Source organism: Thunnus thynnus, chromosome 22 (assembly GCF_963924715.1).
Source record: "Thunnus thynnus chromosome 22, fThuThy2.1, whole genome shotgun sequence".
Lineage (NCBI taxonomy): Eukaryota > Metazoa > Chordata > Actinopteri > Scombriformes > Scombridae > Thunnus > Thunnus thynnus.
Window position 1 is genome coordinate 24,039,415 of NC_089538.1, and position 12,394 is coordinate 24,051,808.

At 36.2% G+C, this 12,394-nt stretch overlaps 1 protein-coding gene across 1 annotated transcript; it reads left to right on the plus strand.

Moving 5' to 3' along the window:
* The first annotated feature begins 4,893 nt into the window (after nucleotides 1-4,893).
* On the plus strand, nucleotides 4,894-6,916 carry LOC137174771 (low affinity immunoglobulin gamma Fc region receptor III-like). Its single transcript, XM_067580251.1, has 4 exons — nucleotides 4,894-4,947; nucleotides 5,146-5,208; nucleotides 5,734-5,982; nucleotides 6,340-6,916. The coding sequence occupies exons 1-4, from the start codon at nucleotides 4,917-4,919 to the stop codon at nucleotides 6,594-6,596; spliced, it is 600 nt and encodes a 199-aa protein (XP_067436352.1). The 5' UTR covers nucleotides 4,894-4,916; the 3' UTR covers nucleotides 6,597-6,916.
* The last annotated feature ends 5,478 nt before the right edge of the window (nucleotides 6,917-12,394 follow it).

The following is a 12,394-nucleotide window of genomic DNA, read 5'->3' on the forward strand; positions in this document are numbered from 1 at the left end:
ATGACAGTCCAAGACATTAGGGATGCTCCGACTGAAATTGGCAAATTCTGATATTGCTTTGTAGTTGTCAATTGCAAAAACAGATCAACACGTGAGTCATTTCTCAATGGAGATGGTGTTTGTATGCTGTGTTTCCACTCGGACGACTGTAGCAGGCGGACCAGGTTAGCACAAACACACCACATCAGTGCTCATATTAGCCTAATGCAGAGTGGCTCTTTTCACAGGTCCCTGACTGTATATTGATCAATCGTGTGTGTTAAACACGTTATCCTGACATGTATATTGTGTATTATCTTCAGCAGGGTGTAAATCAAATTAAAATATTTACTTGGTTCATATTATGATATATTTCACTCAACTGATATGAAAAAGATGATCATAACTCTACTCATTAATGACTGGTGGCAAAAAAACATGATCGGAGCATCCCAACAATATATCCATTAGTGTGACAGCACGCTGTGTTTCAATGGAACCATTTGGTGTCCATCCTTCATGTAAGATGGCAATGGATAGAAATCTATCAAGTCACTGATGTTCAGACATTGCATCTTTTCATTGTCTTTCCTAACTGAGTACAGATGGTACTGAGGAAGGTATTCTGCTGTGTACACTGACACCAGAAAATGAACAGTATAATTTTTTTTATCAAAATAAGCACTAGTTCACCAAACTCCATGGAATCCATGCTCCCCGTGACAAGGAATTGTCCTTTCTTGTATGATGTTCCCTTGTAGAGCATTTCTACTGTGACCTTTGTGTTATTCTCAGTGAAATCAAATTGTCTGACTGCATCTTGAATGGCTCTACTGTATAGTACTAAGTAAAATGGAGAACCGTCTTTAACTTGCAAGACAGCCTGACCCATGGATCCTGCTGTAAGATAAGCCTGCAACATCTGATGTCTTTCAGAGAGTGTAGGGCAGAGGTTTTTGAAATTCTTCAAATTTCTTCTTCAAATGAAATAATTGTGCTTACTTTCAAAGCGCATTGTCCACAGCCTGATCAAGGGGCCAAATTTTAGAATCAGTGCTGTGTAGTGACGTAAATAATGGTGCTTTGGTTTCAAATTACTTTCTGGAAATAGAGCTTTTCTTGACTCTAAATATTCTTGAATAAGAACATCAAGATATGCTACCTGAGGCACAGAGATTTTCTGAGCACACATCAGGTCCACAATGTCTTTCAGCTGCAGAGTCAACTGCCACATATCATCTGTTGTATCTTTCACTCTGTCACCAATTATGAGAGGCAGCAGCCTTAGAAGATTCCATTCTGTACAGCCTGCCCTGAGAGCTTAGCTGCGTGAGGGCTGACCTCGCATGGCTTTGTAGAAGCATCAGAGGCGCAGTATTTGAACTGCTTAATTCGCAGATTCAGAGTGGAGTGAGTGAACACTGCTTTTTCTTTATGAAATACTTAAGATACAGTGCTACATTGTAAGACAAACCACCTTCAAAGATGTTATGTCCTAGGCAAGGTGGCAAACCTGGTTGACAGACATTAAAGTATTTCAAAGAATTAAATACTGACTTGAACTTTACTCCATCCACGTCTGGTATACCTTCAGTCTGGAGGCGATCAACAGCAGAATTTTAGCCCACAATGGTGCACTCTGGTCCGCACTGATTTGGATCATCACCCTGGAATTCGGCTCGGGTCATTAGGCAGTACCTACAGAAATATTGTGAGCGACTGAAATTTTCAGAGAAGCCACCAATGTAATGAGAGCCCAAATTATCTCCAGCAATGCAACACAAGGTTCCTTATACTACGGTTTCATCTGATAATACAATCCCATTCTCCTTCAAGTCTGCTAGTAATTCAGAGAACACCTTAGCATGCCAAAATTCTTTGAAATCTTTCTCTCTGCACAGTAAAACAAGTGACATGTGGTTTGTGTCTGACCATACATGAAGTGGCAAGTTAGCAACAGATGTATAGACAGCTAATATCTTGTGTCTCGTCTTTGCAGAGCCTAAAGGGTTAACAACTTCAAAGGCATCTTGGTATAGCACTAGCTTGAGACATGATGGATTTTGACCAAAAAAATCATTAGATTTAAATATCTGACCATCACTAATGTCACTTGGAAGTATATGTCTGACCCAACTCCTTTGATCATCTCCTCAACAATGCTCTGTATGGTGGAAGCAGGTAGTAGAGACTGCCCCTGCAATTTCAAGTAGAATAAGGAGACATTCCTAAGAAAAAGTTAATTGAATCAGATATATCCATATCACCATCATCATCTGTACCTGTCTCTGTGCCTGCCTCATACACCTGAGGGCCAAAGTCATCTGGTTCGGTTTGAACAGATGATGACTGAGAAGCAGATTCTTTGTATAAGTCATCAATACTACTGTCTGCAAAATGTCTGTGTTTTTGTGATGTGGGCAGTAAATGAGGATTTTACCTTGAAAATACTTGTACAATCTCTCACTGGACAGCTCACAACACGTCCTTCCACAATATGCTCCTTCAAGTGAGCTATTAAGTCTTTAGCATCTTGACATTGGCGCTCACACAAGGCAATTGCTCTTTTAAAAGCGTAAACAGCCATCCTGACAGTAATGTTACTGGGAGCAGATTGGCTTACATTATGCTTCTGGTAAAAATGAACCATAAATGCTCCATATCTGTTAAATATGTGTTTGCAACCAGGTCCAGCACACTTAAATACACAGCGTGGTTCATTTCGATGGAGTTTGCAATGGAGCACATAACCCCTCTGTGTTTTAACCGACTTGCCACAAAAATTACAACAAAACATGTTGTTAGCCAATAGGTAACTACCTTAACCTAGCTAATGTTTAATGCAAAACCCCCTGACGCGATGATGTTAGACAAGTTTTTACTCTCTGACTTACCTCAAGAAGAAAGGTTCAGTCCCCAGGAGTCAGGATTTTGTGTGTTCTACACAGAAGGTCAGCGCTGGGCGCGCAGAAGTGGCGGTAAACCGGTAAACAGTGCTCATTAACGTGTGTCTGTGTGATGTAGGCTGCGCCCTCTCTCTCTCTCTCTATCTATCTCTCTCTGTGTCTCTGTCTTGCCCCGTCTCTCCCTAGGCTACATTTAATGCTGGCTTTGAGAAAACTGGTAGTTTAAAGCTGAAACAAGGAAAATGCCTAATAATAATGTTAATTCCATTAATTTTAGGGTATTTCCATGCTTGTGACATTACGGTATTTTTTCAAGAATTTTACAATTTTTTAAAAATTTCACAGTAAAATCCTGTGTTCTCTGAATATTATGACCGTAAAAAATAAAGTTATGTACTGTTGCTTGATTTACAATAATTTACTGTATTTACTACAGTGATTAACTATTTTGGATTTTATGGTGTTTTACTGTTGCTATTTGTCAGTTTTTTACCGTGATTTCTACGGCCATTTTTTACAGTGCAGCATATCAGAAAATTTGGTAGTGGGTTATATGCCATATATCTATATCTGCTGGGCCTGTGATGGGTTTTCTTTTAACACTTACATCTTATGTTACAGTCTTTTTAGTGCCAAAGTCCCTCTTACTATACTTCCACCGCAGCTCAACAAGGAAACACAAAGAGGGAATTTACAGACTGTAAAATTGAAGATATCTACTTGATTTGACTCATTTGGGCACTGAAGCTTCATATTAGCTTCAGATAAACTTTTAAATACATTTTTGCACAGAAGGAGGACTGTGGATTTTGTCTCCCATCACTTCCATTGTAAGTGCATTATGAAGGGATCTTCTAATGATCAGTATGAACAGGAGGAATGATTACAGCAAGAAAAACATGTTTCAATGATTATTTGGGCTCCTGACTGTTGGTTTAAGACAGACTTGGAAATTGTGAACCTACAAATAAACGTGTTTTAAATATTCCCTCTATACATGTTTTAAGACGACATAGCCTATGAAAATACTTTACTTTGAATAATATTTTTCAAACAGTTCAATTACTTGTCCAGAAAATATTATTATACTTTTTTTTTTTTTTTTTAATTTCAACTGCTGCACACAAGATGTCAACTTCAGTGACAACATAATGTTTTGAGCTACTTCATTAAGGTTGGGGGTGATCATGATCACGTTTAAAATAAATCATTGCTGACTGTCAGTAGGAAACAGAAAGCAAACAGTGATGTTTCATGTCAAAGTCCCACGTTTTGCTCACCCATCCAACCACCCCAACCTCTGTAGACTTTGTGGCTTAATAATGTTGTCACACTACTTCCTCCTTTGCTGCTGAAGGACAAAATTCATAACAGCCGCTAGAGGATGCTGTCACTTCAGGTTAAACAAATGTTGAACTGGGATAAATGACAGTCTCCATTTTACAGTGAGTGCTCACTGTAAAATGGAGACTGTCATAAACTTTCCTCCTTCAACAAACTCAACAAATACGTCATTCTGCACAGAGAAAAGAAACAACATCCAACTGAAAACAACAAGAAGAAAAACAAATCTTTGGGCGGAGGGGAACTTTGGTTTGGTAAGAGCAGCATTTGCTCTACGAAGAATATCTTTCAGATCAATAAAATATTGTTGCAAAGTAATAATTATAGAAAATAAATGATAAGTATATATAATGATAGATAGGCCAAGTTTATTGTCTAGTTCCTTCTCACATGAGTTTACAGTTATCTAATAAGCTAGTTAGTTGTCTGCTGACCTTCCAGTGATGATTATTATCATGTATGAATGGAAAAATAAAGGTCTATATTTCCCTTCAGGTTTTCACTGCACTGAAAGACTGTTGCTTCAAACTTATATTTCTGTCTCGGCTTCACACATTTATTTGTAGAACTACCTCAAACCTGCAATTGAACCAACAGCAAAAATAAACTGCACAGGAAGAGGAGGGTCTCACCTACATTTAACTTCATGTGAACCTCAGTCTGATGCTCAGTCAGCAGCACGACAACATGGACGTTACAGCTCTCTGCATCAGACTGTGTGAGTACTGAGACTGTTTCCCTGTACCTGTATGAGATTGCAAAACAGTGTAATATATAAGCTGAATTTGGCTGTAATCAAAGCAAATATGTTGTATGATCTGGCTGATGAAACACAATGTCTAAATGTGTAGTTTTCCATTAGAATCCACCTGTAAATTCATCTGTCTGATACAACTTTCTTCCTTTGTCTCTCCAGTGATTAATGTGTTGATGGTGCTGGTTGCACAAGTTCACAACAGTCATTGTACTCAAAATGATGGTAAGCTGCAGTTATTTAAATTGTTTGTAAACTATATATCCAGTGTAAAAAAACAACATAACCCCAAATATGATTAATAGTACAAAATTTTTAAAAATGAATTTTAATGCACTTTGTAATATATAAAAGGCAACAAAGCTTTACATATTGTTAACACTCTCACTTGCAGGGCAGCAAACTGACATTTCAGTGTATATGTTCAGTTAATCAGGATGTGACTGTTAGGCTGACGCCACATAAAGCTGAAGCAGTTTTACTCTGCATCCACAATATTTTAAGCCACTTTCGTTTCAGTTTGATTGTTCAACACTTCAAACACTGCATGTTTGAAACCAAAGTAGTTGTGGGGCATAATTTTCAATGTTGTACATGTAGAATTTTTGTAATGCAGGGCAAAATGCAAATAAATAGTTTATTCAACAATACACAAAAAAATATTCTCACCTATGTGGCTCTCAGTGATGTCAAATTGTATTTGTTACATGTACAGTGTACAAACTCAGTCTCTTTCTTTCTTTGTTTTAGATGCAGCTTTTCCTCGTATTGTTCCAAACAGACTGCAGTTTTTTGAATATGAGTCGATCTCTGTAAACTGTTTGACTGAACAGAGAGTGATGAGGACACTGAAGGAAATAAATCAACCAAATATTTCTAACTGGTCGACATCAGCAGGATCTGGCACCGTTAAACCTGCCTTTTCATCAGACAGTGGAGAATACTGGTGTGAGGATGGAGAGGGACTGAGACGCAGTGCTGTTAACATCAGTGTCACTGGTATGTTCAGCAGCTAGTAACTCCAGATATATTCCAATTATTTTAGAGTGAGAAATCTGCATATTAAATCTTCTTGCAAATCATGCAAATAGTTGAATGCTTTGGTGAAAATCAAGCAATTGGTGGTGAGATAATATCCTACATAGCAGGTATAGTATACAACTATAATTAGTTCTACAAGGAGTGATAACGTGTGTGAATAATTGTAGTATGATGTCATTTAGAGCCTCTTGCAAACAAAGTCAGCAGTCTTACAGTTGAGGATGTTTAATAAATCATATGGATTAAATCGATTAAATATTATGATCCATCATAATAAATATGTTTAACATTAACTATGTCTTACACATTGATCAGCTGGTTCTGTGATCTTGGAGAGTCCTGTTCTTCCAGTGAAGGAGGGAGACAATGTGACTCTGCTCTGTACAAAGAAGAAAAGTACCTCTGAAGTCATAGCTGAGTTCTATAAAGATGGCCATCTCATCAGGACTGACTATAAAGGAAACTTGATCATCCACAATGTCTCCAGATCACATGAAGGTCTTTACAAATGCAACATCTCTGGAGCTGGAGAATCACCAGAGAGCTGGCTGGCTGTCAGAGGTGAGATGTGACAGTGTTTCAAAACAAAGTGTAGGCTAGATGAATTGTTTTTTTGCATGGCAGACAATGGCCTCCATTGTGTTAATGTCAAATGCTGCTGTTCAGTACTTGGTAGGAAGATTATGTGGCATTGAACAAGTGATGAACAAATATCAGCTTGTTGTGATACAGATTTTGTGCTTGCTGTTTCAAATGGAAATATAGTGTAAGGATCGTGGCAAAAAATGTTCGACAATGAATTTTACTTTATATTGCTCTGAATTTCAGGTCAAAACACTGTATCATAAAGTTGAAGTATGTACTTTCTCTAGTCTTTTCAGAATCTCATGAAGAGACTCCTCAAGAAGTGACTCCTCCTGAAGTGACTCCTCCTGAAGTGATTCCTCATGAAGAGACTCCTCATGAAGAGACTCCTCATAAAGAGGCTCCTCATGAAGAGACCCATGAAGACATTCAGTCAGACTCAGTTAACACCTTCACCCTGATGTGGATTGTTGTCAGTGTTTTATTGATGGCTCTGCTGCCGTTGGTGATGGGATTACTTCACTGTAGGACACATAAAGGTACATAAGACAGAATTGAGGGAAGAACTTCAGTAAATGGGGAATATTAAGTATGTTTAAAGCAGGTTCCTATGACAACAATTTTATTCCGGATGGGTTGTCTGGAATAAAATGTATGTGGCGTCTTGAACCTCATTGCTGAATTAAACTGCAACTGTGGTTTTTAGTACAAGCTAATTGGTCCTGTAGTAATCACCTAAATGCTGCTAGAGGCCACCATATCTGAGGTCTAAATTAAACCTGCTGCTTATCTGTTTCATCTCATATCAGTTATGAGATTTCAACTTGTTGTAATTACAACTTGGAAACTCAGACTTTTCTGAAAGTGGCAATGTATCTGGCTTGATGCTTCATAATATGGAAGTAGTTGAAAATGTAGCACACAGGGACGCCTCACATTAGCCAAAGTCTGTCAGCATTCAATATGAGGGAAGATTTGTAAGTTAACCTATTAACATCCACTGGGTTGCCGGCAACCTGCTTAAGCCAGTAAGCAGCTTAACATCATGCAGTAATGAGTAAAATAAATTGGCAAAATTTGGCCACTTGGAGATGTTTTGGAGAGGTTCAGGGACACCAGTGACACCACAAACTAAAAATGCACTTCCCTAGGGCTGGGTCTAGAGGTCTGGAATTTTATACAGGTGTGGTTGATAAGATGTAGAAGGTATGTGATGATTTGCATAGTTCTCACATGTGCAAGTGTGTCTAGGTAATTTTAGGTAATATTTTAAGTAAAACAGAAGAAAGTGAAAGAAAGAATAAAAGCATTATCAGCATTGTCTATCACAGGCGGTGATAGTGTAGATGAAATAGACTACGCTGTTGTCAAAAAAAAGTTTGATAGCACTTCTATGAGGTGGAAAGTTTTGAGAAACAAATTTAACATGAACACACATGCTTCATAACCTAAACAAAGCACCTAATGATGATAAAAATGCTACATAAAAAGTTGCAGTTGAAAATGGGCTTTCCAATAATAATGTGTGAGGAAGCCTGACCAGAGTGGCTAGGAAGGTGGCAGAAGGCAGACTAAGACTTGTTGAATGAGTAAAAAAAAAAAAAAAAGATTTATTTCCTCTAATGTCATAAAAACAAGTGTCTCAAAAAAGGGAATGAATACAAGCAAAACACAACGTGAACCCAAGCAAAACCCAGGATAATATGCAAATGCAATGTTACTAAACAAACAAATGACAAGTATGGAAAGAATTACTTCAAAGTGTAATGGGAACAAATGGTGTGGTCTCATCCACTTTGTCACATAATGTAATTTACACATATATACTGTACAGTTACACATTAATGTTTTTGTAATGTAAATAAATTAAGTATATAATGGTGATTAGATTTAACAAACTCTGATCTGTTTGCAGTTGAGCAGTACGAGCCTAAATAATCTATATACAAAAATGCACTGACTTAAAATTTTCTACAGACACAATGCAGTGGATTGACCCTAAAGTCATTTAAGGTATATTAAAGTGGAATAATATACAGAGAGATGAATTTTACTTTTCTTTGGGTAAATTAACAGTTTCAACAACAGGCTGAAATAAGTTCATTTGTTTCCTGAAACAGAGCCAGAGGTGTCCAGAGCAGGTACCAAGCCCCGTTTACCAGGAGAGAGTGTTTTCTTTTCTTCAGTCATCTACAGGTAAGACTGAGGTGGATACAGCATCTCTTCCCTCTAATATTATAATTCATGTACTTATACTCAACCAAGTTACATTATTTGGAGGTTTAAAAAGATGAACATTAAATGTTATTATTATCATTTTAAAACAACTGTCTTTTGCATTGTGAAGTTTCTTTATGGTTCAGTAGCAATAATACTGTAGGTTGACCTGATGACATACTGTATTCCTGCTTGTTGCTGTTTCATGTACCATGAACTTGACAAGTAACCTTGCTGATATCAATCCGTTCTTCTCTTTTTGACAAACCCTAAAATAAAAATAAGGCCAAGTAAAAGTCTGAATCACTTGCATTATAGTTTTACTTATTTTTTTACAGGCCACTGACACCTGACTGAAGGACTGAGGAGAAAGTCTGTACTACTGTTCTACTTTAAAAAAAAAAAATTAGTTAGCAAAATAGAAATCACCAAGTCATACTCAGTGATGTTAGAGTAAGTCTAACATAATGTTTAAAATTTGAATTAACAAAAGTTAACAAATTAATTTTTAATTAATTTATTTATTTTATTTTATTTTATTTAACACTTTATAGTAAAAATTCATATTACACTTCATGAAGTATTAAGAATTAAAAGTATCTCTTGCATGCCTTGATGCGAGAAAAATATGTTAATTAATGTATGAACTATGGTATTTAAATCATCACGATTTCTGAGTTATTAATTGTGTTCATGTCTTCTTCATACTTAAGTCTGCAGGTAAAGGGACGCAATAAAAAACTCAGTAGTGCAGATGTATTCCATTTAGTACTAAATGTTGTAATCATGATTAACTAAGCATGACTTTTTCATGACTTCATCATGTTTGTGGCCCTTCAAATGAAGTTGTGACCTGCTCCTTCTTTAACACTGATAAATAACATATGATTAATGATGGCTTCATGATGAAATCACATGTATTAACCATTATGCGTCAATCATCTTTGTAATGTCTCAAATAAAGCCACTCCTTTTGTTTATTTAGACATCATGTAATGCAGATGAAACCACAATTTTGGACTCCACATCAGTGAGCAGTTATTTAGTTGGGGAAAGGTGTAAACATTTCAATATTTTATGTATCCTACAGTATTACTCTAAATTTCATGAACCATTTAAGATAACATTTACAGACTTTGATAGTTCAAAGCCAAGTAGAAATTTCACGCATCATGTCAATGAATACATAGGCACTATACTGTGACTGGTCTCCGTTTAACTGCAGACTTAAGTATGAAGAGGACTGATTAACATGTTGTCCTTGCATTAACTGTTAATTCTTCTACATTGCCGATTGTTCATGAGGTACCACATGGATGAATTCATGCTTTTTCATGCATGAAGTCATGATAATTCATGCACTCATGCACTATTATGTGTTACCTAAATGTACATATATTTCTAAATCTGTAAATAATAATAAAACAATATATAAAAAGTGAGCATATTTGTGAATATGCAAAATGCTATTTGGCTGCATTTAAAATAGTGTTTGGTTGTCTCTCCCTTATCAATACGTTTAGTTTTATTTTTATTTCAAGGTCATGCCAAACATTTGGACCATCCCACTTAGTAAAAGACACCACTATTTTACAAAACATATATCTTCTGGTACAAAGCATATAGATAAAGGAAAAGAAAAGAAACACAAACAAAAGAAAAACAAAACAAAAATCCCGAATGAACTGGTCTGCTACACATCTACAGATTGTCTGGATACAGAGCTTTTTTCCTCCTCTCCCAGGCTTTCTCCAGATAACTGGCTAATTTATATGTTTCGTATGTGAACAGCCAACTCAGTCTTTGATAATCTAGGTTGGGCACATAGATATCTGCTATTTAGACAGATTATATACAACATTATTCTCCATTCTTGTACCATCTTCAGTTTTCATTATTGTAAAAATACACAGCTTTGGTTTAGTCCATATATCGTCAACCTCAGCACAGTACTCTTTGCTCTCTTTGCTCTCTTTGCTTTTTGTTATTAAAAAAAGCCTCACCAAACCCAGAATTGCATCTTTTGACCAAGAACCAATAACTTGTTTATCCCAGATAAATATTTGTCTCATCAACCTACTTTCTTCCATATCAAGCAACTGATTCCATAACTGAGCCTCACATGATTCCCATCCCATGTCGATATGATTATATTTATATAAAGTAACTAGTGATGTAATTTCCACAAATGTTTTTTAGCTCTTAATGTCTTAATGGTCGATAAAATAATAAAACCAATATCAGCAGTGCATTCACAGAAAGAAAGTAATAAGAAAAGATTTACATTCGTCATCACTGTTGTTATCTGCTATAGTACATTTTACATAAAATACGATACATTCAATCTTTTATGTGGGTACGTCTTACCAGTAACTTTAGTTCTACTGAAGAGAAAAATCTCCCCTCAAACACTTAAGACAAAATAAATAAAAACAAATAAAAAGACAAAAACTAAAATCAACCTTTAATGCAATGTGTTTCTGAGTCCATGTTGTTTGGTCATGTGTTACTTATACAAAAATTATGACTTCACATCAAGACATGTACACCAGTTTGATAGCAGGATAGTTTCAGTTCTTTAAGAAACAGTGGTTTAAGTCAGGTTTTATGAACATTTGTACCAACAGGATTCTTTGTCACGTACCCTCACACAGGCCTCTATCTTGTTAATCCTCAAGAAAGACAGACTCTTCTAGTTGTTCTTCTTCCTGTGTTTACAGTGCTTCATAGAGCTCACAATAGTAAAGCTAAGCTCTTCAAAGTCTACCCAGATACATTAGAGGATAAATGCAAAAGATGCTCACTTTCTCCATGTGATCTAACCCATATGTTCTGGTCATGCCCCAAATTATTTAGGTTTTGGGAGTCATTGTTTAATGTAGTTTCTGTACCCTAGATTCTGGCCCAATACTCTAGGCTTGGAACTCTGAACAGTGCTACAACAGTCTTGGTGCGATTAACGACTGACCTCCTGCTCTTTTTGTGATTTATTATTTATATATTTGCTTTTGTTTTAATAATCTTATTTCTCTTTCTTCTACCTTATTAGTTTCACTTGTATGATTTATTATGATTCTTGGCTATGTTTTTGTTGTACTAAATTTTATTGGGTTTTTTTTTTTTTTTTTTTTTTTACTTATTTACCTTTATTTACTGTCACCTATTTTGTTATATATAGTAACATACTATCATCTCATTCCCTGTTGAAGAGGCTTGCAGGATGGGGTGTATGGAGTAAGGTTAAGAGTTTTCTGGGAGAAACACAGTAAAAACTGAAAATGCCTTGTGTATGACTTTTCTATTTGTGTACAACATACTGCTGCATTTTCTCCAATAAAGTATCGTTACAAAAAAAATTAGGTCTTAGTGTCAGTTCCTCTGGGTGAAAGAATGAGGTCTTCCTTCTATGGCCACACATGATTGTTAATGCATTGTGTGAAATGCAAAAAACTACAAATTTTATTTATTTTTTAACCATCACCAAAGAAGAAGTAGACAAGGCAGGCTGAGGGAAGGTAGGAATAAAACAAAAAAAGAAAATTATGACACTTCTGATGAGGCTCTGCTG

Coding starts and splice junctions, on each gene's coding strand:
- LOC137174771 (XM_067580251.1), top strand. CDS start 4,917: ATGGACGTTACAGCTCTCTGCATCAGACTGT. Junction 5,209..5,733: donor TCATTGTACTCAAAATGATG/GTAAGCTGCAGT, acceptor TCTTTGTTTTAG/ATGCAGCTTTTCCTCGTATT. Junction 5,983..6,339: donor TGTTAACATCAGTGTCACTG/GTATGTTCAGCA, acceptor CACATTGATCAG/CTGGTTCTGTGATCTTGGAG.